Here is a 26,539-nt window from a genome sequence, read left to right as displayed (position 1 = left end):
TATCATCTTTTCTGATGCATTATGTAGACATTGTTAGGAAGAGTATACTGGCAAAAAGGCATAATTACTTCCTCTTTAAAAGCCATATCAACCTTCAAAAAGTGTGAACCAGAATCAAGATGCATGGGCAGTTAAGTGATTGACAAGCGAAGGTGGTTTTCTATGAAGAGGGGACACATTAAGGGCAACACCTGTAAAATATAAAAGAAATATAATAGCCTTGCAGTAAGTGCTACCTTTATTTTGTTTAAAGTTTTACTATTTTACAGGGTGTAACTGTATTTTTCACATGGTGAGGTCAAGAGTACTTCTTGTGAAATTTTGCAAAACATTTGTATGCATGAAAAAGGCAGTAAAAAGTGAAATATCAGCTCTGTAGATCAAACAAACACACACCAGTTACAGGCAAATAAACAACACCATATGTAGAGATGCTATCTCCAGTAATAGGATTAAATATGATTCAACAAATACATCCACATTTTGTAAATAAAGTGTGTATGATGTGAGCTATAAGCAGCCCTGTCAGGGTGAGGAAGGTCTGTCCTGATGACAGACTATAAATGCAGTTTTTTTAGGAAACAGGGCTGACATGAGCTCACTGTTATTTGGGCCAACGCTGGCTCACAGTGACCGCAGCTTGCCAAACTGGACCAGGTGTTCAACCACTAGTCCTAATATTTAAACTTTTATTAGAACTCCACAAAATTGAGATTAACTGCAGCTGTGTCCTGAGCTGTAATTGTAATCAGATTTGCTGCGTGTGATGAAGTGTTGGATCCAAAACACAATGAGGGGAGGATGCGGGAGGGGAGGTGATTGTGTCCTCTTCAGCGTCAGATGCAGCAGCCAGGTGATACTCACTATGTACAAACCCCCTGCTGCTGCAGCACAGTGGAGGCACATGTTTATTGATGTGTCTGGCTGCCCTACAGTGCACAATATGGCCGAGAGAAACAGGCACCAACGTACAGACAGCTCTCAGAGCAGAGAACAGATGAGCAAACAAGCCAACAGATTACAGACTGTTGGGTTTACCTCAGATGTTTTCACACGTACAGATCAGCTTATAAGAAAAAAAACACATAATGTACTTTTTATTTGCATTATTATTCTGAGGTTTTTTATTAATGGTATTATGTGAGTGATATCTGAGCAGCAATGGGTTAACTTTACCAGAACCCGGGTACAGAAGGGTCAAACCAAACCATTTGAACCGAGTAATGTTAACCCAGTTGTTGCTTTATTTGACCCACCTTGGCTCAGTTTCTTACTCTGTGATATATAGTGTGGAGAAAAAATACAAGTGATATGAGCTGACAATCATGAATTCATCACGTGTTGTGTTCAAGTGTTGTGGAGCTTTTAGTTTTGAACTTCGAGTGTGCTGAATTAAAGGCTCTGATGTCTACACACGCTTTGTTGTCATACCGGGCTTGAATAACAATTAAAGAGCAAACAGTCTTTTGTGTTTACCTACAGGGCTTCAGTATAGGTAACCATAGAAACCAGTGATGTATACCAGCACACAGAGGAGTTGATTTCATGACTGAATGAAAAAATACAGGGAATGACATTTTGTATGACAGATGTCCCTGCACTTATGCATGGATGCACACCGAGCACATCAGGTTCTTGATGAGGATTTTTTTTTTTTTTTCACTGAATGGAGGGAAATGTTTTTGCATTGTCGCTTCCACGTTTGGCAACTTCCTGGACTCTTTCAAAGGATTATACCTTTAGACTGTTCTCATATCTTAACTACTTAAGGGTGGTGTTTTGGATGGAGTTAGGAAATGTAGGACAAACCTTGGTGGGGAAGTGAGAGCACAGCACTGGCCTTTACCTCGTCGCCACTGCTGAGGTGCTTTTGAGCAAAGCACTGGACAGTGTGGCTGCTGCACTCAGTGGCCATCATTTATGCTGCGCTCTGTGAAAGGTTCAAAAGTTAATCTTCCCTGCATGCGATGTAGATTAACTTCTGATCTTTCAGCTCCATCACTGGGATGAAACAACAGTCAAAGTCACTGATGTAACCTCTGCCAACTGAAATCCCGCCATGGTTCTCAGCTTAACGACGCCTTTAGGAACATTAAAGTCCAATCACATTTAAACAGAAATTTAGAAATCCCTTTTTTTCTTTACAGCTTAAATCCAGAGCAGAGGCACCCACCATGGACACTGAGCTCATGTCCTCTGCAGCCTATTTTTTTGAGTTTTAGAAACAGGATTATTTAAGTGGTGATTCCATTTTTTTGTTACACCATACATGAATTTGACTATTTTTAACTCAACAAAATACATCTAGATTCATAGACAAATACATAGATATATGATTCACCGCTACCACACCAGAAGTCTATTCCTGGCATTAAAGCAGCATTTAGACCTTTCCAGAATTTGTTACAGAAAATTGAACACATCAGTTGCATTCATGAATATAAAAAAAACTATTAACAAATCTTCGTGTGGTGTCTGGTCACAAACTCCTGACATCCTGACAACAGCAGTGTGAGGACACACTTAATAAGCATTATGGGGCCGCAGGTTGTCCTCTGTCTTTGCTGGCCTCATGAGTCTTCTGTCAGGCTGCTGGTAGAGGGAGAAGCCAGCCTCACAGACCAGCAGAGATAGCCATCCTCAGACTGGATTTTGTTTTCAAATAATTTCATCGCTGAGAAACTTTAATTGAGCCTCTCTCTCTCTCTCTCTCTCTCTGTCTCTCTCTCTCTCTCTCTCGCTCTGTCTCTGTGTGTGTGTGTGTGTGTGTGTGTGTGTGTGTGTGTGTGTGTGTGTGTGTGTGTGTGTGTGTGTGTGGACTGCTGATCAGAAGATGTGTGGTGAACTCGCCGCTCCTGTCCCTGCGCACTGGAGGCGCTCCCGCTCACCATGCACTCCTCTGTGTTTTCGTGCTCGGCGCTCACACCTGAAGTGACAGAGGGGGGGTGAGGCTCGGAGCTGTGATGAAGGCGGCACGCCGTGCTGCTCAGCCTGCTCCTCCTGTAAAGCGACTGCAGGGCACATTTGGAGAACAAGTCAGAAGGGAAACATCCAAAGGGAGGGGGGATGCGCGCATGTGACAGGCGTTGGACGTTTCCATTTGTACCAGGCGGGCAGGGAATTGGATCTCTCCATCGGGAGCTGCGTTTTTAAAAATCAGCGGCGAGTGGCATTTTCCAACATTGCACGTCTCGTCCGTCGCCTGCGGATCGTCACAGCACCATGCGAGCAGGAGAGACGCGCCCTGTGCCATGCTGAACGACTCTCCGAGCCTCCTGCTGGCTCTGACAGCGGTGGCCGGACTTCTCCAGCGATGCCAAGGCTGGAGCGACGAAGACCTCCTCCTGCCGCCCATCAACTCCTCCAACAGGTTCATGGCCAACCTCGAGGTGGATGTGCGCTTCTCCAAGAGGTCCGTGGAGGAGAACGAAGCCTCGCCCGACGCCTCCTCGCTGCAGACTCTGTCCCAGTGCAACGTGAGCGTCCAGAGACTGCTGCCCACCTCGCTGGTGGCCCGCTGGGACAGCAGCTTCGGCTTCCAGTGTGACGTGCTCATCTACACCACCAACAACCACGGAAGGGCTTTTTTCTCCGCGTCTTTCAACCGGGCCATCTCGCCCGTGGTGATCGAGCACCTGGGGGTCACCGGGGGTCAGCAGGAGCTGCGGCTGTGCGTGGGCTGCGGGATGTCCCGGTACCGCAGGTTTGGTCAGGGCAGGTCGAGGGGCCAGCAGACCGGGGACCAGGTCACTTTCTGCTGCGTGGATTTCAGCCTCGACGAGCTGAAGGGGGACAAAAGTTGGAGGCTGAACAGAAAGCCCATCGAGTCGACACTTGTGGCTTGTTTCATGACTTTGGTCATCATTGTGTGGAGTGTTGCTGCTCTCATATGGCCGGTCCCGATCATTGCAGGATTTCTGCCTAATGGGATGGAGCAGAGGAGACCGAGATAATTGAAATAATCCTTGTTATAATTAGCCTGTGCTGCCTATACTATAATTGTAGCCATTCAACTGTTCACCTGAATGAATGAGTGCGGAGATTTGGGGAACTTTTTGATCAAATGCTTTAGTTTTGGGTGTCCTTTAACCTTTATTAGACCTCCTCCTCCTCATTAGGACAACCAAGGTAAAGTATGATGGATTATACTAGCCAATAGTAATCTATACTGGGACCAACACCAATGTGTTTTGTATACCCTCGTAGGCCTTCCTATAGATTATGTCAGCGTAAACTGTGCAGATTTTTCTCTTTAAACAGTGTTTGTATAGTTTTTAATCTTTCTAGAAAGTTTTTGCCTTATCCCATGTGTAGGACTTTTGCACTGAAAACTAAACTTTAAAGTGTGCCATCAGATATATAACCCATAGTCATGTTCAAAGTAAGTGTAATAGTTTTTTTCCCAATACATTCAGAAAAATAGATGGTGTTTATGACTGCCAGAGAGGGTTTCAATATTTATATTGTTAGATTTCTAATGTCAAGTTCAATATGCGTGCTTATTTGTATTCATGTTCCAGCAGTTTAAATGAAAATAAAATTGATTAGGCTATAACTCAGATTTTCTCTGACCTGTTCTCTGTAGCCTGAATCAATTTACTTCAGGCTTATCTCAAGCGAGCACAGTGAGTGATCCAGAGTGGAAAGGCTTTGAGCCAATACTGTCAGAGTCTCAGCTGCCAGTTTATTAAGAGCACTTAGTTAAAACTAATGCAGTCTAATGCAGCAGTCGTGCAGTAAATCCTCCCGTCCTGAAGGTTATACTACGGAGGAGTTGATTTAACTGTGTGATCATCATGAAGGGTGTGGTTTGCGCTGCTGTTTGATTGTATTGCACTGTGCAGAGAGAGGTTTGTGTTATTCGGCCTACTCTCATTCATATTACTTTGATGGACAAAATAACAGTCAGCATATAACACAATAAAAGCTCCAGCCTCCAAAATGATCTGAGAGTTGAACAAATGATCATTTAAGACCTCATCTGCATCCATCACTGAATATGTTCAGTGTGATATTAAGAGAACTGTGAACATAATAAATGCAGCAAGCATCTCATATGACCATCCTTGATCTAAAAATAGAGGTTTCTACTGCAATTGGCTTTTTATTGTTTTGGTACATTGTAATACAACCTTAATTATACATTTAGCTCACTTTAAATTTTTTCTTTTTGTTCAGTGAAGATATGAATTATCACCCCTGCTTTAGTAGCGAAGTAAAAGTACTCATTTTGAGCAGCGTTATAATGTTGTCACTGACTGAGTTAATGCTACTTTATATACTGTTGGATAGGTTAATGTACAACAACTCATAAAAGCTCATTTCACTGCAAATTGTGTAAAATGTGTGTTAGCTAAATCTCTCATATTGAGGTGACCTCCCTGTCCCTCCTTTTTTTCTATACTCAGTCTAGAGGATCTGTTACAAATGGTTGTTATAGTACTGTAATATATATACACTGTATATATATGTATATATTTTTTTTTCCAGACACGTTGATGCTCTACCACCCCCAGAACTAAAGAACTAAAGACATGCAAAATGCGTAGAACATATGAGTATAAACATGCAACTCTGTTATGTGGCTCGCCCAGTCAAGAGTGTCCAGCTGAGCTGACTAACCAGTTTGTGATGGTGACAAATTCAGACTGACTCTGTGATCCTTAAAGTCAACATTTCTGTCAGCAAAAAGCAGTCAGCCTGATTGTCTGTGAAGATTCACAGTCATCTAGCTCATGGTGCTTCTAAACTGGACTAAAACCACAAGCAAGTCCAGTTGCCTTTGGAAGCACTGAGAGGTCAGCGTGGGTGTTTATCTCTAAAATAAGATTTTAATTGACAGCATATTTATCTGATTCTTATGGGAAAATACACTTGTTTGCAAGTTCATTATGGGCAATCTAAACCTAGCTAAAAGTAAGGCAGTTTAATGCAAGAGCCCTGCAATAAATTTTCCCTTCATGAGAGTTTGAAGTAGAGTGGACAAAATAACAGAAACACCTCTCTATATAATGCTCTGCAATTCAACAGCACAGCAAACAACAACCTCCAGAATGGAATAAAGTTGAATCAACGCCTCTCTGAAACAGCAACAACAACATAGAACATTATGGCCTTCTTGGAGGTAGGATTTTGGGTTCAGAACTGTTGTATTATACTGCATAAGTTTTGAGATAGGTGTACCTAATAAACTGGGAACTGTGTGTATGATCTCAATGATGAAGTTTAATATTTCTGCACCTGAATCTATTCAGACATGAGTTCATGTTAACCTGTCTTATAATATCTCATATGGTGTCACTGTGCTATTTGTAGACTATAATTAAGATAATGCTTTGACCTTTTTAAACGCTAATTGAATGTTATTTTAAATTTTAAATAACATTTTTTTTCTATGAGTTTTTGCAAAAATATCTCAACTGTAGCGTTGTTTTATTTTTATTTTTTAAATCACAGGCGTTACAGTGCGTGACTGAACTCTTGTACCTGCCAATATGGCGACCTGGCCACGCCTTTACATTACCTGGCCCTTCACGCTCCCTCGCGCTTACACGCTCGCACATACAGGAAGTGGAAGGAAGGGTTTTTGTCTCCCAACTGCTCGGAGCCGAGCTTCGTGTAAGCGAGAGGAAAATGCGGCGCACGACGGTCGCGGCAGCTCCGGACGAGAAGCAATGAAATGTGCGCGGATGTCCAGCGGTTTCCCTCAGGATCAGAGTTTCCAGCTGTAGGCCAGCATGCTGTCACCCACAGCCTCGCTTCAGATTTTACTTCTCACTGTCACCGCTGTCACTGTGTCAGGTAAGTTACAGCTTAAATATTAACCAGCGGGACAGATTCACTCTGAAATGTGGGTGAGGATCCCTTCAGAATTATGTCACATTATTATCATTATTATCATCATTATAATGTTGTGTTGTATTTTTAAGCTCTTTATTGTTGTGCTGTTTACTGCTAATATGGCTGTTGATGAATTGTTGGGAGGTGATTGTTGAGTATTGATTAGTTTTAGTCACAGTAAATGAATTTGTAAGGCAGGATCAGGATAAGCACAGAAATGAAAGATTACCCTTGTAGAGTCTCGTAGACTTTTGGTTGTTGCTCAGGCCAAAACTGAAACCTCACCGTCCAAAACGTCACCCTGATGTGTCAGATGATGGCTTGTGTCTGTTCTGTCCTCTTCTGAGACACATGCGAATGTATAGAAATATAGAAATAACACAGTGTGAACCTGGATCCGTGAGACAATGGAGAGTTGAAGTTAGGCGCTGTTGTGTGTGTGGACACGGCTGTTTGCTCAGCACAGGCCTGGTTAGTCATAGAAGGAGAAAAACCAGGCGCTCTGCCTCATCTCTCAGCCCAGTTAGTCATTATGACTTTGCTAACAGGGAATAAAGGCTTACATTTAATATGTAGCAAGCCTTCTTTGCGCCTCACTGACATCTAAGTGGTGATTTCAGTGTGATATTTCTAGATATTACTCAGGCCTGGATCTGTTGGGTTTTCTTTTTTTTAACATACCTTCATTTCCCTCCCTGCTTTGTGTTATTTATTTATTTATTTACCAGGGGTCCAGAAGCTGACCATTACCCCTGACGCAGGCGCCACCCTCAACATCAGCAGCAGTCAGGTTAAAGGTTGCAAGGTGTGCACCGGGGCAGGGCGCTCACGACAATGTAATACATCCCTTCTGCTAAAAGGCAATGCTCCTGTCACAGTGGAGTTTGACTGCTCCAGACCTCAAGATGTATTCAGCGTGGAAATTGTGCGAAATATCGGTAAGAGCTCTGCTGTCTCTCTGAGTTTAAATGAAAGGTGTTATTTGACTGGTTATCTGATTATATTGCTGGATTTCTGCAGTATAGGTTGTTTTTTGTTGTTGTTGTTGTAGAATTAATCCGTTAATATCTCCTCTCAGAATGTACCTCAAAGTCGTGCGATAGCCACATCGTCCAGTCCGACGACGGCTCGCTTCCTTTCCTGGATTTTAACCGCAAGTTCACCTGGAACCTGAGGGCCTCTGCGCCGAAAGCGTTTAAATTAGACTTCGCCAACACAGGTCTAAGGCAGATTAATGCATTGGAGAGATGTCCGGACAATCACAGCTACAGCATCCAGGCCCTCCAGACGACAGGGGAGGTCGTCATAGGGAAATACTGCAGAACGGGACCTATCAGTAGTGCTCAGATACTGAATCAAGGCAGCTTTTCTGTGGACATCCCAGCAGGGCAGAAGCTGCAAAAAGGCCAGTTTGATGTGTCTCTCGGGGAGGAAATCAAATGTGAGTCTGAATAAAGTCTCCCTCTCATGTCTCGTGCGTCAGACATCATTGTTTGACTGTTTGTCCCTTGTTTTCTCTCATAGCTCTTGCCAAAATTACCCTGACGTTACCAAAAGGGAACTCGTCCTCAGAGTTGCTGTCTCCAAACTACCCGGACAGTTTTCCTGATGATGACGTGATGGAGTGGTACTTTCAGGTCCCGGACAAACACAAAACATTTGTTCAGCTGCTAAAGCTCACACAGCCTCGCTGTCTGAAAAAGGACACAGCAGTGGAGTACCACAGCAGGGGGAGAGGGGCTCTGGTGCTGAGGCTGACGGACCCCCAGCCAGAGCAGAATCAGGGAAACTTCTCCCTGACGCTGAGGAACTGCGAGATGGACCGAAGACGTGCTGGTTCTCCTGGACTGTCCCTAAACCTCAAAGTGACTTCTTCAAGTAAAAGCTCACCAGGTTTGTACGTCATCTGCACTTGATGCGCCCGTCAGGCTTTGAAGGCATCACAGCTTTAATTTTTTACCTCTGCAAGATGGTTTAAAAACATGTAAAGCTGCAAAAGTCGAGGCTAATGATGGAAGTTTTACCAGTTAACCAACACAACATGTATCATGCTTCAGTTACAGTAAAGTACAGTATATTAGATAATATTTTTGTCAATCAACTATTTGATTTATCAGTTTATAAACAAACGCAGTCTTTTTGGAGCAACACAGGAGTATTTGTTCGGAGTTGGTTGAGATTTTCTCCATTCAGAAGATGGTTTAGGGGATTAATGATGTCTCCTCTACATGCTGTAGCAGGCATGTGATTACTAAATATAAATAATCTTTATTTTCCGTCATATCGTGTTACAACAAGGGTTCAGATTCATTAGTCAGGGGTGTGACAGAGTTTGCCCTGCGTTTTGAGACAGATTCAGATTGGATGAGTAATGAAACAGTGACGTGTAGAGCGGGCTTTATCTGAGCCCTCGGGTTAGGGGAGCTCTGAGATTGCTTCATCACTGAGTCATGAATGACAGCAGGAAACACTTCCTTCAACAAGCGGGAAATCACACTGAGATCTTAGTAAAATCGAAATTCAAATTCCAGTCGGACATGTTTGTTATGTAATGCAAGTTATGATTTTAGCTGGATTGTACCTGTCTGCACAGTTGCACAGGTGTGTGAGACAGACAGAGAAACAAGGACAAGAAGTACTAATATCTCACTGTACCATTTTTTGCAGTGTCATGCAAAGTGGCTGTGAGCAAAATGGAGGGCCTTTCTCTTCACATTGAGAAGTTGACACCGGCCTCTGACTGCGAGATGAAAATAAACTCTGTGACGAAGGAGAAGATCACAGTCACGTCAAACAGTGACCTGTCTTTCCAGGACTGCCTTCCTGAAGACGTACAAGTCACCGCCACGCGAGTCATAGGTAAATCCAGATATGAGTGATCAGTGGAGGCTTCCCCGAATCTGGAAAATAAGCCTTGTGTCATTTTTATAACAGTTCATGTATTGCAATAACATATTTTAACCTAAGAGTTTATGGTGTATGTTTCCATTGCTAAGGCTTAGTAATCACTGTTGAAAAGCCAGTTGAAATTATATTTACTTTTTCTCCGCCTGGAAAGTGTACAGTGTACAGTGTATTTTATTGGTCAGTACACAACAGAGATGCTCTGTTGTGTACTGACCAATAAAAGGCCTCATTTGAGACTGACTGGATTTGAATGCTGTAATTATCTGACAACAATAATATCACATCTTACATCAAAGATTTTCTCTCCTTACCTCAGACAAAACAAGACCTTGAAAGTTATTGAAAGGTCCTCTGGAAAGAGATGTTGCTCTTGATTTTTAAAAGGAATTTTTTCTATGGTTTGAAAACTATCTGCATGGCTAACACCTCCTATTAGCATTTGTATATATAAACAGCTATATAAACATTTAATAAATGGTTTTATGACACACCATAGTGTAGTTGTGAGCAGATATAAACACAGTCCAAGTGTTTGTTGCAGTGCAGTATTTTCAACAATCATAGCTTTGCCTATAAAGACATATTTCATAGCAACAGTGTTTTACTTTGTTATCCTTCATTATCAGTTTATGCACCAGCCTGCATTTATGGGCACCCACAGTTATAATTGTTGACAAATACCTTAAAGGTCCAGTGTGTGGGATTTAGTGGCATCTAGTGGTGAGGTTACAGATTGCAACCAACTGAGTACCCCTCGCCTCACCATGTGAAACTTGCAAAAAAGGCACTCTCTTGAGCCAGTTTTTGGTTAGTCCAATCTGGGCTACAGTAGAAACATGGTGGTGCAGCATGGCGGACTCCGTGGAAGAGGACCTGCTCCCTCTGAAAACACAATGATTCTTATTTTCAGGTGATTATACACTAATGAAAACACAAGTATGAATATTACGTGTTTTCCATTTCTGGTAATATGTCACCCTAAATCCTACACACTGGACCTTTAATATCTTCTTACAACTATATAATACAGAAGTGTGTTAAACTTTTTATTAAATGTTTACTTACTCCTCACAAATGCTAAATGTCACCAGCTACTAGAAATGAGAAATGCTTTTTCTTTTGGTGGACTGACCCTTTAATTGCTGTAGCAATTACAAACAAATTAGCTCTCATTTCTGATTTAAATTTTGTGTACCCTCATGTCAGAGTGCAGTCAACTCAAAGACTGCCCGAAGACTCAGATCCGTCTGTCGGTGCCTCCACTGCCGACCTGCCTCCCAGCCCCTCTGAGCAGTGTGACCTGGGCCCTCCGTCCACCTCAGCAGGGAACCGTGGAGCTGACCTCTCCCATGGGGTACCTCAAGCAGTCCCTACCTCGGCAGCCATGCAATGACAGCATCATGATCAAAATGGCCGAAGACGACGGCACTGCTGTTGGACACTTCTGCCCTCAGGGATCCATACAGAAGGTCCAGATCCACACCAACGTGACTGTCACTGTGTCCGGCATCGGGGTCAGAGCACTAAGGACGTCTTTCAAGCATGTGCTGAATGCTAGAATGAGCGGGGAGATATCAGGTGCAGCTTCAATTGACTGAAATGAATAAATGAAATAAATGCATGTTTTTCAGTGATATTTAACATTCTTTTCTTTATAACTCATTCAGAAAGATACATATTCACTGTATCGCCAAAGAGGGACAGTCCTGTCTTTTTGGCTACTCCTGGTTGGCCAGTAGGAATGAGGGATTACTCCACCGTCTCCTGGATCATCTCCGTTCCCCCGAGGATGGAGGCTCACCTGATGTTTGCCAACCTCAGCCAGCCCAAGTGCAACAACCGCCACACCAACATCAGGGTGCAGAGAGTTGGCCGCCCAGAGGAGGACTACAGCCGCAGGGAGGACGAGGAAGCCGAGAGCGAGATTGTCGTCTCAGAGAGCTTCTACCTCAACATGTCCAACTGTATGACTGAAAAAGGAGAGTTCAGCGTCATCACCAAGATCACCCTGCAGAAGAGCATAAGTAAGAGCACGTCCTGCAGGGTCACTTGGTCTACATCATAGTATTGTGTAAACTCTAAGATTTTTTGAAACAAGCGCAAATTTGCAAAAGCTGCGACCACATATGTGCATGCGTTCACACACACAGCCCCTCAAACACTTGACCTCACACAGGCATCATTTCTGTATAGCAGTAGTTTTCAGCCATGCTAGCAGCGTGGCTCCATATTCAGGTAATCCATTGTTCCCGTTTATAAAAATTTCAATTGATCACCAAATACCTGCAAAACTAGCAACATTCCCGTCAGCCTCACCTGTACTTTCCAGTAATGCTAATAAGCAAATGTTAGCATGCTAACCTACAATACTAAGATGCGGAACATGGTTATATTTTTTGATATTAACATGATAGCATTATCATGGTGAGCATGCTAGCATGCTCGTTAGCATTTGATACAGGCTCAGTACAGACTCCTAGCTTGGCAGTAGACTCTTAACCTTTATTTATACACTATAGATATATTGCAACTTAAATTATGAACAGCAGTGCTTCTAACTCTTTTGATACGAGGCATAGTTCCATTTTTTGTGAGTTATTCCATTATTTCTTTGTGTGAAACAAACACATGGGTAGGTTTGGTTAAGTCAAAAGAACCTAGCCAAAGAAAGGATGGCAGTCGGCCGGTGTGTCGTACAAACCGATTTGCTCCAATTAACAAATGTTTGCATGCAATACCAAACTGAGATGCTGACCAGTGGTAAACATTACACCTTCTTAACATTAGTGTGTTAGCATTGTCCTTGTCAGCATGTTAGCATGCTGACATTAGCATTTAGCTCAGAGCAATGTTGTACAGTGTTGTACAGCCTCAACTGCCTGCATGGCTGTAGACTCGTGTTTTACTTTGTTGTTTTCTGTCATGTAGACCTTCTGCTGACTACCATCCTGAGTGTGGTGGCTGCTCTCCTGGTAATTTTTGCTATCGTGCTGGTAGTGGTCTGTGTGGTGATTAGGTGAGTGCTTTATATTTTGTTCTTCAGATTTTATTATTTGTACTTTTTTAGTCAGTATTTTTGTCTTTTCAAATTGTTTACTTTAGTGAAGATTGTGAAGATGCTTAAGTAATGTCTGCCTAAATGTTTGCTTTGCTCTGCAAGAGATTTTTGTGCTCCTTTTAAAATCTTCTTACTCAGCCGGTCAACCGGTTGTTGTAAGAGATGTTTATAAAGCTCTCATCTTCTCGTGTGTCCTGCCAAACAGGAAGAAGAAGAAGAAGCTCAATCATCAGGTGTCAATCTACAATCCAAATGGTACCAGCTTCCTGCCAGGACTCCAAACCTTTCCAGAAACCCGTGAAGACAACAGCGATCATGAGTACGCCTCCATTGAGGACACGCTGGTCTACACACACCTGCTGAGACAGGGGAGAGAGATCGGCGTCTACGGAGAGTTTGATACATACCGGCCCTTCGCAGGACACACAGACTCTCAGAAGCCGCTGGTCTCTAAAGACACCGGTGCAGACCACCCGCAGGTCGGGCTCCACCAACAATCTCAACAAGCTCCTCCACTTCCCATCAGGCCTCTGAGCCACGGCCAAGGCCTGGTGGACAATGTCATTTACCAGGCTGAGGGCCAAAGTGAAGAGGAACATTCCTTGAAGCTGGGGCCGCGGCTGGAGCCGGAGGGAGGGAACTGAGGAGAAGATTGGATTCGGCTTTCTGCTTTTCACTTGACCTACTTGAACTTTGAGACATTCATTCCCTGGCACCTGTGTGATTACCTGATGTTCAGCCTTTGCAAGAAGCCTTTGTTTTCTTCCTCTTGAGCGCACTTTTGCACTGAGGCCAAGCACACAAAATAATCCTGTTCAGACCTGCCTGCACATGTTACCTTGTTTTATCTCAGATGAAGGTGCATTTGGTTTTGAAAGCAGTACATTTTACCACTATAAAGAGATATGTTGCTTCTAGGCATTTAAATTTTTTAATTTTTATTTTGAACATATCACACATATCATGGATGACACAGGAGCAAACGTGTGCTGTTTACATGCTGAGTTTTTCATTGTAGCCATTAAACCACTGAATAGAGAGGACTCCACTGCTGTTGCAACACACTTTTACAATATCATCAAAACATGATGGCCTGATGATGACCTGTCTGTGCATGGAATATTCTCTCCATTTTAATCACTGCTTTTGCACCTGCTGTGAAGACTTCCAGACACAGTGTCACTCCACCATAAATGTGCCTTACAGAAAGGTCAGGATCTTAGAGCTGTTTTCAGCCATTTGTGGTCCAGGGGTAAATAAGAAATGAGTGCTTTTAGGAATATCTTCTGCTGGTTAAGTGGCATTTTTGTTGTCCTTATACATGTATCGTGATAAATGACAATCACTAGGCAGAAACCATATTATATTATATTTGTTTTGAGGACCCCTTCTGCTGGACTGTAATGAAGTGAACCTAAAATCCTTGTACGTACTTATTGCAGCCTGTGAGTGAAAATCACACAAAGAAAGGTCAGTATGTGTGTTGGTTGACTGAATTATGGTTTTAATTACAAGTAGCTTTTAAAAGAGAGGCCGTGTGCAGCCCATAATTTAACACAAGTGTGATGATGCCTCTTCATAAGTTGTTGTGAAGACAGACAGTGGTTTGGTGTGGAACAACAAACTGATGTAGCCGGTCACAGTACAAACCAAGTCCTAAGTTCCAGCTTTTGTTTTATAAAATTTGACAGGTTGTACATTAACAGGGACAGAAAATAAAAATCTTTATTTAGGGTTTTGATTTCGACATTAATGAGGAAATTGGTGTTCAAGCTTTATCAATCAGACTTGTGAAATGGACAATTGTCTGTTATTTGTCTTCTGAAGCCATGTTGCAGTTCAGAAAATCAACTGCAGAGGGAGACAAAGTTGCCATCGGTCCATTCTCATTCCTGAAGAAATAAAGGGTCCTTTTGCTCTCTGAATGTGGAGTTAGTTTGGTGAAGAGCCATGTAAAAGATGACCAAAAATACTTTCCAGTCTGACTGACTCTGAGTATGAATGCAACCAAGATGAGGACATGCTCTCTACAAACACGCTGCTGCTGCTGACATCAGCGCATTTCCATGGAGACGTCCACACATGTTGATTTGATGTAATCTTGCTTCGGGTGGGTAACTATCAGTTGCCAACACAGATACCACATCGGGAAAGAAAAAAGAAAGAAGAAAAAAAACACATTGAAGTGTGTATGTTTACACAAACCAAAACAGGAATGTATGGCATGACAACCTTTCATATGACAATCAAATTCAATTCACAGAGATTACGGGTTTAACATAGTCTGTCGATTTTGACCAGATCTTGAAGAAAAGCGTCCCTTTGACCTTTGAGGGTGAATGTCAACTTCTACAAAGTGTAAATGTCCTGTACAATATTGGTCCATTCTTCAATTGTAGGTGCTTCGGGCTTTAACCAGTTTCTAGTGATATACTTTTTGCCTGCTGCCAAAAGCATTAACAGCAGTTTGTTATCTTTCAGGGCCCTGAAATAAGGGCTTCAAACTTGAAACCAAACAACAAAACTGGACTATGGAAAATACAATAAAAGGAAAACTCACAGGGGACATGGCACAGACATGAACACAGACAAACCAAGGGATAACACAGACATGAACAGAGACACGAACATGAACTAAGAAAACACTACGATGAAACACTTACATGAAACACGACACAGACATGACAAAGAAATCACAACGACAAACACTCACTATGGGGGCTATGGCTATGACTATGACTATGACTGTGGCTGTGGCTGTGGCAGACGGCAAGGTGACAAGACAACAAGATAGCGCAGACAATGACCCAACAAGGACAGGGGGGAAGACACAGACTTAAATACACAAGGAGGGATCACTAATGACACACAGGTGGAAACAATCAGACAATCAAAGGGACCCAAAGACACATAACATTCAGAACCTTCAAAATAAAACAGGATGTGACAAAAACCAGGCAAAGACAACACACAATCACGACAGGGCAAGGGTTTAGACTAAGACAATACAAAAACTCTCTTACATTAGGAATACACTTACAAAAAACAAGGCATGGCTGAGACAACACTAGGAATACACTAACATGAAACATGACCTGGACGTGGACAAGGACAGTACATGGACAAACACTTACTAAATGTATGGGGCATTGGCAAAGATACTTAATCAACAAGGGAAACTTAACAAAAAAATGTCATGACACTTACAAGCTGCCTGTCACCACTTTTTACCCGTACCATATATTGGTGGAAGAATTCAATAAAAATATCTTTGAGAAAAAATTCTGAATGAGGACAACATATTCAGAAAACAATGAAATTAATGAGTTTCAATATTTGATATGTTGTCTTTGTACTATTTTCAATTAAATGTGTAATTTCAGTGATTTCCAAATCATCACTTTCTGTTTCTATTCATGTCTTACACAGCATCTCAACTTTTTTTGAAACCGGGTTGTATAAGGGAGTATTTATTTCAGGGCTTTTGCCTTACATTTCAATGCACAGTTATACAACGTGCAGGTGTTTCTTTCTCTCTTGTATATATGTAGCTGATGTAAAATGAAATGGTTTTATTGTAGTTTTCCTGAGTACAGTTTGTTTTTGGATTCACAAATAATACTGAAGCTAGTAGTCAGAAAGATTTTTCACTGTGTTGTCAAATGAAGGAGTGTGTGTAAATCAGTTTAGTCTTTGACCAACAAACTGGATATTTACAAATGATATTTAAACTTCCCATAATATACATTAGGGACAATGTAGAGAGAGCAGGTTCCTATGGAGAAATAACACTTGGTGTCAGGCTTCTATCTCATCCTGTCAGGATTTATTTATCATATATAACTGACAGTTTCAAGCAAGACTGTATATTTATCCATTCTCCTCATGTCTATACCTCATTAGATTTTCTAGACAATGCTGTTGTCAAATAACACACGCGAATTAATTTTAATAATCCTGACAGGTGCAACAATACGTTTCTGTGTCAAAATATAACTGATTGTGGAAAGAAATTCTTAAATCATCTTCTGTTATTGGTCCTCTTACAATCTGTCCACCCTCTTTGGCAGCAAATCAAGTTCTCTAATTTGAAGGCCCCAAAAATAGTCAAACTACAGATTTAACTTTCAATCCGGCCATTCCCAATCTGACTTTCCCTTTGGCTGAAAGTGCGAGATTAACTTTCTTAAACCGTCAGATTACAAGAGGAACATTTAAAAATGTAGACTTCATGTCAATCAGGGCCGTTCATTCTTAGCAGGTTTACTTCCCAGCCATCATACTTGAGGAGCTGACTGGTGCAGAGCTGGCAGCCATCCCTCCAGGAGTGGCCCCTCTTCCCTGATCTTTGACGATGGGATCTGAGAACAAAAGTGGATTTGAGCACCTCACAAACCAAACACATGTTTTAACACAACCAAACACTGACATTTTGGAATAAGGGTATTCTTTCAAGCAGTGAGTAAGAGACACAAACACTGCTACTGCTACTGCTGCTGCTGCTGCTGCACCCTCTCGTCCCCTCACTATGGCGCTCTTTGTCTGTCTCTGGCTCACTCCTCCTGCTTTCTCCCTTAGCGTCCTCTCGCTCTGCTCCTCTCTTGCACACCTGTGTTCAATTGCCCCGCCTTCCAGAGGGAAAACCCAAAACAACCCAGTGCCGACAGGTCTTCCGAATCAGGAATTAAGCTTGTGCACCCACGGGAAGGGGGAAGAGGATAGACTTGTGCAGAAAAAAAAAAAAAAATAAAGAGAGGCTCAGTCACACACACTCTGTAGTTGTTCTTATTAGTTGTACCAGCCAAGTTATTTTTTAATAGGTTGTTACATAAGCATTTCTTAAGCTAACATATTTTCCTTCTTTCCTCCACTCCTTCCCTCTTTTTTGACTCCAGCAAGAGCTCAGTATGAAGGTAAATAGACATGTTTATTAGCATATTGCAGCATGAGTAGTAAGGAGAAATAAAGACAGCGACACACTAAAAGCACTCCAGAGGATTTCTCTTCAGTAAAAAAAAAGAAGTTTTATTGCATTGGTTAACAGATGACATGAAAATACATATATCAAAGACAAGCCATCCAGTGGTGTTTACCTTGATGAACATGTTATAAAACACCCTGGAGGGTTTTAAAGTTTATTGAACGCATGTGAAGTATCATGTCTCAGTGCATTTAGCTTGTACAGTGTCGTACTGTATCCCAGACCACTGTGTGAAGTCAGCTGACACCTGAGTGGCTCGGCCAAGAGAAGCTTAAGAATGATGCATAACATTATTTTTCAATGTACTGCATAAATGTACCTGATGCTCTACATGTTTCATCTTTGTCTGCAAGCAGCATGTAATGTTCATACAGAGTGATGTTGATGTCAGAAAGCAGCCCTCAGACGATGTTGAACTCACACACAGAAGCCTTTTCAGCCCTGCAGCTCTCATCGAACCACTTCCCGTTGGCTGTGGTGGAGAGGATGGCACAGTTCTGGCTGCGCCCTCCGTCTGGCTGCAGGGTGATCTCCGTCTCCCAGTTCTTGAAGCGCAGGTTGGAGCCTGATTGGTCCACCCACTGGCCGTCGGTCACTATGTCATTGATGCCCAGCCAGATGTGCTCCTCGGGGCCGATGCTCTGACGCACGTAGCTGTAGAGCTGGTCGTTCTCGTCTCCTGACAGAGGAGTGCCCAGACTGCCTCCTTTGGCGATGCAGTCGTCACTGGCCGCATGGAAGGTCTTCTTCACTGGGTCAGCCAGGAAACACTTGCCGAGGACCTTGGTGCCTCGCAGACAAACTGAGGGGGAAATTAGGTGAAAGTCAGCATGGCTCAGGTGTTTTTGTCTACTTTGGCTCTCCATCATAAAAAAAAAACTGTTAAATCAGTGCTTGAAATATGAAACAGAATCTGCCACTTCATCCTGACTTTTCTGTTTTACATGCAGCATGCTGGTACTGTTGTGAAATAGATATGAAAAAAAATCTGATTGTTTGCTATTTTTGAAAAAGGTTTCGCAGGAAAATACCCGTCTGCAAAGCTTGCTGCTCCTTCAGCACATTCAGCTCTTGAACGATGTCATTAATCTGTTGCTTCAGTTCCTCAATTGCAGCATTGTTTGCAGAGTCTGTTGAAGGGCCAAGACATGAAAGAAATATTCTAAAGCCGAGTGCGCTCTCACATTGTACCTCAGCTCTGTTATTCTGTAAAAGTTATTCATGGGTCGGTGTTTTCGTTTCCAGTGTCAAGTTAATATCAAGTCCTACCTTTCCTGCCATTTCTTTTCTTTGAGGAGGTCTGCTGGAACGTGCAGCGTACCAGCAGGAGAAGGCAGAGCATCAAGCAAACCCCTCGAGCGTCCATAATACTCAGGCAAACACTTCAAATCCACCGTAAAGAGACTGTTTTTGGTGCTGCACCACAACAAGCTCCTCACAGCTCTGAGCGCTGGCGAGACTGTTGTGTTCTACACACCCGGAGTGAATGAGGAAATCTTATCTCAGAGAGAGCAAATGCTTTGCAGATGTTTAACAGCCGCTTGTGTTGCTTTTGAAATGCTGAAGGGAGATGGATGGCGAGCAGGATTGTGGAGAGTTTAACAGCGTTCAGACAAGCATGACTCGGGTTTCATGTGTTCGTAGGTTAACAATAAATTACTGCAGGGCCTTGTGTGTGTGTCGGTGAGTGTGTGTGTGTGTGTGTGTGTTATGTCACATGCATTACATAAACAGAATCTGAATCATTTGTATTTTTATCAAGTATCTGCATCTGTCTGTGCCACTTAAGCGCAGCAAATATTAAGCCACTAACAGTTTTGTAAGAGCCTTTTCACAGCAGCTTGCTAATTGAACTGTGGCTTTTTCCTGTCAAAGGGCCTGATGTGTGTCTGCTGAGGGCTCCAGCAGGCCAGCGGTTGGATGTTTTGGGGTTTGTCCCACAGCCCACATCTGGATCTCCTCAGTGAGCTGGACGGGGCGCAGCCGACACATGGCTGACTTATATAATGAAGAAAACACTGTTGTGAGTTTAGTATTTGTTTTTAGCTCTTCTCATGTCCTCACTGGACAGTTTTATGTGACCTCTGCCATGAGGTAGCTGACTGCTGAGTACTCTTAATGTTAGTTTTTTTCCCCTTCCATCGTTTGTCATCAGGCCAAAATATTTCGGACCAATTACTTATCAAATCTCATTATTATGCATGAAATTCTTCATTGTGTGCAGAAACCTGGAGGGATTATTATTATCTAATTATTATAGATGTTATCCTTTATCCTTATTTTACCCTTTGTGTTACTTTATGTTTTGTCTTACATGTGATCAACATTCCTGTTACACGGCACTGATTGGGAATGTTTGTGTGTGTCTAATTGTCATTATTGTGTGCTTGCATTTTAAAATGAATAACATATGAGACACAAATGTGATTTTATCAATATATTTGAAATAAAATATTTACAAAATAAATTAACAATGAAGCAGGTTCTGTACGTAGTCCAGCAAATTTGACATTCATTGAAAATAAGTAATTTATAATGTACAAAAGTTCAGGCAAAGGCAGCTTGTTCATATTCAAGAATACATAGAGAGTAACAATGCCCATTCGTGGCGTACGCTGCCCCGTGCACAGCAGGCACGCTCGAGTCTCTGATTCAGAGCTCCAGCCAGCGTCAGGAAAGCACAGACAGTGCACAGGTCACAATTCAGTATTCAGTCAAATGCATAGTTAGTTCAGACTTCATCACTTTGACAACAACACTTTATCTTCCATAGAATGATCATGATGATGTATGTATTTCTCTGCTGAGGTAAAAGCAGTTAGCACACTTTGTCTGCTGCTACATGGAAGGCTGTGTTGAACTGTATGAAGGTTTTGCACATAGATTCTGTTTATGCACAACGTAAGTAAAAAGTAATTTATTTCATATTATTATATATTTTTATATATCTTTATCCTGCCTCATATGCTGCTGCAGTACTTACTGATTCCCTCGTGGGGATCAATAAAATCTTATTTGATTTTATTTTATTCTTCTGTTTTCAGCGTGCTTTGTGCATTTGTTCAGTCGGTAGTTAAATACAAAGCCCTTTGTATTGCAGCTCAACCAGCAAGCAAGGCTCAGTCTCCAAACAGTGCCACTCCTGTGCTGGTATGTCTATCAGGGTATGTTTCTCACATAATTTTACATTTTTCAGAATACTCTTTCACAGTGCTTAACAACTAAAAACACTGAAAAGAAGTCAAAATTGACAGGGACACACCAGGTTCACAAAATCACAATGCTCAACACAAAATGAAAGAACACAAAAAAGACACATCTTGACGTAAAAACATGCAGGAATAAATTAAGTGTGCTTCATGTCAAAAAAAACCCCAATGAGTCCTCTTCATCTTGTTGCCTTGGGAAAATATCTGAAGCCTCTGCAGAGTGTTAGGCACCGGTCCTCTGGTCTATGTTGGGCAAAGCACTGTAAAAACAGAAGACATGAGTATTAGCTGAGCTGTGAGTGACCAGGGGTGAGGCTATAGCATGAGGGAACCAGCACAAATCATTAAGTGGGAGATAAATAAGAGGAAAAACAAAAGGAAAAACCTACATTTTAGCACATCAGCTGATGCTAAATATCTGAATGTGAACCCATTTCTGAAGTAGGGCGGGTGAGGATAAATACTTGCAGTGTTAGCAGTACTCTGTAACTAATAATCATAAAGCTGTGTCTTAAATGTTAACTGCATTAATGCATTGCATTAACTGCAGGGTAAATAGAGCTTTTGTGTGTGGCAGTGAGTCAATGACAGTGAGAGGGATCAACCATGCTGCAGCCAGTCACTGTGTGGGAGAGGGGAGGCGTGAAAAGGAGAACATCGGGGTCAGACTGCACTACAGTTCGGTGGAAGAGAGGGGGCGCTCTCCCAGTGTGGGCGGCGACACCACGACAGAGCACATCACAAGTGAATGTGTCACAAACCTCTCCGTCCATCGCTCACACAAGAGCTAAGGCAGCAATGAGTCAGATCATAAAGCAGAGGAAGAAAATATGGCAGAATGAAAACAGAACGTGTGAAAGGAAGAACATAAAAAAGAACGAAGGGCCACACTGCTTGTTTCATGGAAATCAACAGTATTTTACATTCATGGCTATCAGGCTGATTTTCTCCGCCGTCAGGCAGCTGTTGACTCCAGCTGATTTCAATACAGCGTGAAAAATTTGCAGTTGAAACTTGCTTGAGATGGAAATTTTGGTACTGGTACTGAAGTTAAAAACAGGAAGTGCAACATTTGAGTTAGCTGCCAAACTTTTAAGCTATCAGATTTATATTGTACATTTATATATTATGAATATTGACTTGTTTCCTTTATTCTACAACCAATTTTCCAACAATACAGCATGTAAAGTGATATTTCATGGCAGCCAACTCTACAGTTAGACATTTTGTAGTGTCCTTGAACGCTCCAATGCATGAGTCTAGTTCAAAACGGTTCCTGCTCTCAACTTCAGTACCAAGCAACAGCAATGTAACTTGAGCAAACCTGACTAAAAAAAACAATGGCACTGACATGCTTACAGTGATGGATTTCCTATAAGCGTGTTTCAAGATGATCTCCTACGATCTTATAATGAACTGAAACCATTGACAGAGATGTAGGACATACAGTTTAAACTACAATGAAAAGGCCAAAAATCAAAATTAAATATGGGCGATTCCAAGTTAGAGGACTGTAACATGCAAAACCATTGTTGTGGTTCTTTAACCTCACGTAGACACACAGTCAACACATTAAAAAGGAGGGAAGCTCACCTTTGAGAATATAATCTGTTAAGAGACTGGGCACCTTGTCACTGTCGTCTCTCATAGCTTGTAGAACTGCAAGGCAGCAGATACAGAGGTGTGAATGAACCAGTCACAGCCAGTGTTGTGCAAATTACTGCTGCTAGTCTCTAAGTAACGGACACATACGGTAGCTTTTTATTTTAGTGCTACTGTGGCAGTGCAGGACAATACAGCTGTCAAATTTTATCCATCATTGTACCATTATCACTGTACTGATAGGAGTTATTAATACTCCCGACCACCAGAGGGCAGCGACAACTGGCATCCCTACCTGTAATTCCACCTGGATTTGGATTAAGAGGATTTACGTGACGTTAGATGTGCAGGTTAACCGAGCTTTGCTACAGTAGGTAATAGTAAATATTTATATTTGATGACTGTGAGGTCAGGTGACATTAGATCTCGGGAATATGCTGCGTTTGTTGGCTGTCCTCTGCGTTTGTCCACTCATTTCAGGTAAAACAAAAGTTTCAGGAAACAAGTCCATTCCAAAAGTAGTGGAATTGCAGTAGGCTACTCCAACACTGAACACAGCCACTAAAACTCAAGTAAGAATAAAGACACTTACTCTTTGTCAGGATCTGGAGGTCCTCGAGCGAAGGAGGGTGTCCTTTTTTCTCATAAGGGATGACTGTGGTCAAATACTGCAAACCAACACAAAACAGAGACAAAGGCGGGGGGATATAGGTGCTGTAGCGGATGTTTCTGAGGGATGACATTTCTAACAAAGTGTGTGTTTTAGACAGAAGGATGAAGTTCAGCAGTTGAGAGGGAAATGCAAAGCAACCTGTCTTTCGCTGCACCCGCTCCCAAAAGTTTGCCGGAAGCTGTTCTGAATGACAGAGGAGAGGCCCTCCACGCTGAAGCGCTGAGGAGGGAGGAAGTGAAGCAGAGGAGCATAAGACGAGGGGGGAAGAGACTGCAGGAAAATACAGTTTGTTGGAAATTTAAACAAGAAAGTTCAGCAAGAAACAGTAGAAAAAAGAAAGCTCTGAAGATATTCACTATACTAACATTTCAAGACACGTTTCCTAAAAACAGATCTGGAAGAAAGAACTTCTCACCGATCCGAGCGTCTTCTCGGCGTGGCCCTGCGACGTCCCGGCTCCGCCTTTAAGCTTCTTCTTCTTCTTCAGCAGCTCCCGCTGCTCCTTCTGCCGGTTCTGTACGTCGATGAGCGCCGAGATGAAGCTGTTCTTCACCTCTTTCTCAAAGTCCAGCTCGTCTCTGTGAGCCAGCTGCTGCACCAGCTCCTCTGAGAACCTCCTGATGTTCGCCTCCATCTCCTCCAGACGTTCATTCAGCTCCGCGACACTCAGGGTCCTCACCCCTGGACCGCACACACACACACGCAAAACACACCTGTCTTGATCAGTCAACACATGGACCAATTAAGGCTCACAGGGAAGCCTAAAACAATCAGCTACTGTGCGATACATCACAGTATTTGCAGTAGATAATGTAAGAGATTCAAATGATGCAAAATGCAGAAATGGGAGAACGTGTCATGATGTATTACTGATTGTTTGTCCCCATCAGTGGACACTCACTCTTCTCAAAGCTGGGGCTGCTGGTGGCCCGCTGGACGTCCAGGGAGAGCATTGAGAGGTCCGAATGAGAGGGGTTGTGCTCTGCGTCCATGTCAGGAGAGTCCTGCATCATCTCCTCTATCTCCTCGATGACCTGCAGAGAGCACGGACGCTCACATCAGAGAGGCAGCGCTCACAGTAAAGACACACAGCACAAGTTGGTTGTTAAAGCTCTGTGGGAAACTCAGGGGGACTCCGGCCATGTTAAGATGCTGCTCAGGGCGGATGTCTGGGAGAAACGACACTTCTTACCTGCTCTGCTGTGAAAAGCGGCTCCTCGGCGAGGCTGGAGACGATGATGGAGTGCATGTCCAGCTGCTCCCTCAGCTCCTCGTCGTCCGACAGCTCCGCAGTAACATCAGCCTTTCTCTGGCCAGGAGCACAACAGGGGGAGGGAATTTAATCAAAGCACTAAACCCCTGCACAATGAATATTTGCGATTTGTGAGATGAACTGAGAGGAGAGATTTGTGGAGGGAGGGAGGGGGGGGCTGGGGCTGGGGCTGAAGGGAAAGTGGGGCAGAGATTTGACGGGTGGGGTGGGATCACTCACGGGTTTCTCCACCGGGCTGAATGTGGGGATGTGGAGGGAGCGTGTTCGAGACTGCCTCCAATCCACCGGCATCACGCGGCCGTAGTTACTGGTCAACGCGTTCCAGATCCTGTGGAGGAACGAGGTGAATAACCCTCAGACTCGAGAACATTTAAGAGAGCCCTGATCTATAAATCTATATCAGCAAGATCTCTTATCGAAATGAAAGCACCGTGGATGAGGCCACGTGAAGGCATCACATGAGTGTGAAGCTGCAGCATGGAGGCACTGATGCAACACTGCACTCATGTTTAATGTTAGTGACAGTGCTGCATGTTTAGTAAGAGTAAAATGTCTTTGGAATGGCAATGTGCTCAACAAACACAATACCATTATATTTCCTACCTATCTATTGATACTTACAGACACATAGTAGCCTACTGAGTAACGTAAGGATCAATAAGTTGTTTGATCAATAAAGTGGCAGAAAATGGTGATCAGTGTTTCCCAAAACCCGAGTTTTGTCCACAACCCAAAGATGAAGAAAAGAAGGGAAGAAACCACAAAATATTCACATTTAAGAAGCTGAAAATCAGAGAATTTTTACTTTTTACGCTTTTTATTACTCAAACTGATTCATCAGTTATGAAATAGTTGGCGATTAATTGAAAGCTTGACATCTAATCGATTAATGGTTGCAGATCTATTATGATTAATCTGCCTATTATTTTCTAGATTATGCAATTAATCGTTTGGTCTAAGAAATACCAACAGTTCAAAATCCAAATATGAGAGTGAGATACGATAGAAAGCGAACACAAATATGGTCCTACAATTAAATTCATAGAAAAAGAAAACACAAGTGCAAATTTCAAGTAAGAGTCGGCTTTAAAAACAAAAACACGCCTTATCGGTCCACTCATATCGGTCAGTATGTGTTTTTAAAGCCATTTAGAGGCAGATACCGATAGTAAGCCGATATCACAGCACCTGTTTGGTTGAATCTTTAATAATTTAGCTCAGGCCAACGTTTCCACAGAGCAGCGTGTGATGACAGCAGGGAAGCAGACTCATGTTGTGAGTTTTGCTGACAAAAGATGGAGGCAGTGAGTGTATGTACCACCATCATCACATCCCTCTGCAGGCTAACCCCTGTCTGAGAAGCGTCGGCGTCCTAATCGAGCAAAGTAAATGTCGCACAGCTCATAACATGCCTCATGAGGTTTATAAAACGCAACCTGCAGCAGTTAGCTGAAGCCTAGACATATGATTACAAACAAGCAGCCTGCGGACAGGCCACACACAACAAACACTCACTCGTCTTTCTCCAGCAGCGAGTCCTCGGCGATCACACTCGCAGGAGCGATGCTGTCCGTCCTGGCGTTAACGTTTCGGAAGCACGCGGATAGCTTCTCGTCGAAATCGTTCACCAGGTCCTGCATGGACCTGATCGCACCGGTTTCCCCCGGGGAGAAGCTGCCGTCGTGCAGCTCGGGGATGTCATCATTATCCGGGAGGAGCTGCGGCGCGGCAGCCGCTTCCCCCGCGGCGGCCGCGCGGCCTTTGTGCGGCAGAAGCCTCTGGTCTGCAACCATGCTCAAATCACCCAGGATCGGCCAGTCGTCGTCCACATGTACGGTGGGTGCAGCCATAGCCCGGACCAGCCTAATAGCCCCGGGTTAATGATGGATCTGTGGCGGGACTGGCAGGCCTCAGCATCCTCTCTGAACGCCCGCTCGCTCCCCACAGAGAGCCAGGCTGAGCCGGACAGTATGGCTGCACCGCGCCGGGGCGACTG

The 26,539-nt window shown here is 43.1% G+C and overlaps 4 protein-coding genes across 6 annotated transcripts; 2 read left to right on the top strand and 2 right to left on the bottom strand.

Annotated features, from left to right (window-relative positions):
- Nucleotides 1-2,851: 2,851 nt before the first annotated feature.
- LOC121610789 (transmembrane protein 158) lies at nucleotides 2,852-5,713 on the top strand. The gene has a single exon (XM_041943072.1). The coding sequence runs from the start codon at nucleotides 3,252-3,254 to the stop codon at nucleotides 3,951-3,953; it is 702 nt and encodes a 233-aa protein (XP_041799006.1). The 5' UTR covers nucleotides 2,852-3,251; the 3' UTR covers nucleotides 3,954-5,713.
- Nucleotides 5,714-6,570: 857 nt separating this feature from the next.
- On the top strand, nucleotides 6,571-14,730 carry LOC121610558 (CUB domain-containing protein 1-like). The gene is made up of 9 exons (XM_041942731.1): nucleotides 6,571-6,801; nucleotides 7,569-7,778; nucleotides 7,919-8,281; nucleotides 8,365-8,733; nucleotides 9,508-9,699; nucleotides 10,954-11,325; nucleotides 11,415-11,771; nucleotides 12,676-12,763; nucleotides 13,011-14,730. Exons 1-9 carry the CDS (start codon nucleotides 6,738-6,740, stop codon nucleotides 13,447-13,449), a joined length of 2,454 nt encoding a protein of 817 aa, XP_041798665.1. The 5' UTR covers nucleotides 6,571-6,737; the 3' UTR covers nucleotides 13,450-14,730.
- A 3,079-nt stretch (nucleotides 14,731-17,809) lies between these two features.
- On the bottom strand, nucleotides 17,810-19,310 carry clec3ba (C-type lectin domain family 3, member Ba). The gene is made up of 3 exons (XM_041943093.1): nucleotides 19,056-19,310; nucleotides 18,818-18,916; nucleotides 17,810-18,588 (listed from the first exon to the last, which is right to left on the bottom strand). Exons 1-3 carry the CDS (start codon nucleotides 19,150-19,152, stop codon nucleotides 18,188-18,190), a joined length of 597 nt encoding a protein of 198 aa, XP_041799027.1. The 5' UTR covers nucleotides 19,153-19,310; the 3' UTR covers nucleotides 17,810-18,187.
- Nucleotides 19,311-20,210: 900 nt separating this feature from the next.
- Nucleotides 20,211-26,432, bottom strand: fez2a (fasciculation and elongation protein zeta 2a). Of its 3 annotated transcripts, XM_041942914.1 has the most exons (9): nucleotides 26,059-26,432; nucleotides 24,763-24,871; nucleotides 24,463-24,579; nucleotides 24,172-24,304; nucleotides 23,686-23,951; nucleotides 23,409-23,489; nucleotides 23,190-23,265; nucleotides 22,589-22,654; nucleotides 20,211-21,255 (listed from the first exon to the last, which is right to left on the bottom strand). In XM_041942914.1, exons 1-9 carry the CDS (start codon nucleotides 26,391-26,393, stop codon nucleotides 21,239-21,241), a joined length of 1,200 nt encoding a protein of 399 aa, XP_041798848.1. In that variant the 5' UTR covers nucleotides 26,394-26,432; the 3' UTR covers nucleotides 20,211-21,238. The 3 variants fall into 3 exon arrangements, with proteins under 3 accessions (XP_041798848.1, XP_041798846.1, XP_041798849.1); XM_041942912.1 differs by lacking the exon at nucleotides 20,211-21,255 and having other exon boundaries at nucleotides 22,472-22,654; XM_041942915.1 differs by lacking the exons at nucleotides 20,211-21,255; nucleotides 23,409-23,489 and having other exon boundaries at nucleotides 22,472-22,654.
- Between the last annotated feature and the right edge of the window lie 107 nt (nucleotides 26,433-26,539).

This window comes from Chelmon rostratus, chromosome 8 (genome assembly GCF_017976325.1).
Source record: "Chelmon rostratus isolate fCheRos1 chromosome 8, fCheRos1.pri, whole genome shotgun sequence".
Lineage (NCBI taxonomy): Eukaryota > Metazoa > Chordata > Actinopteri > Chaetodontiformes > Chaetodontidae > Chelmon > Chelmon rostratus.
This window is presented reverse-complemented; position numbering and strand designations above follow the sequence as displayed.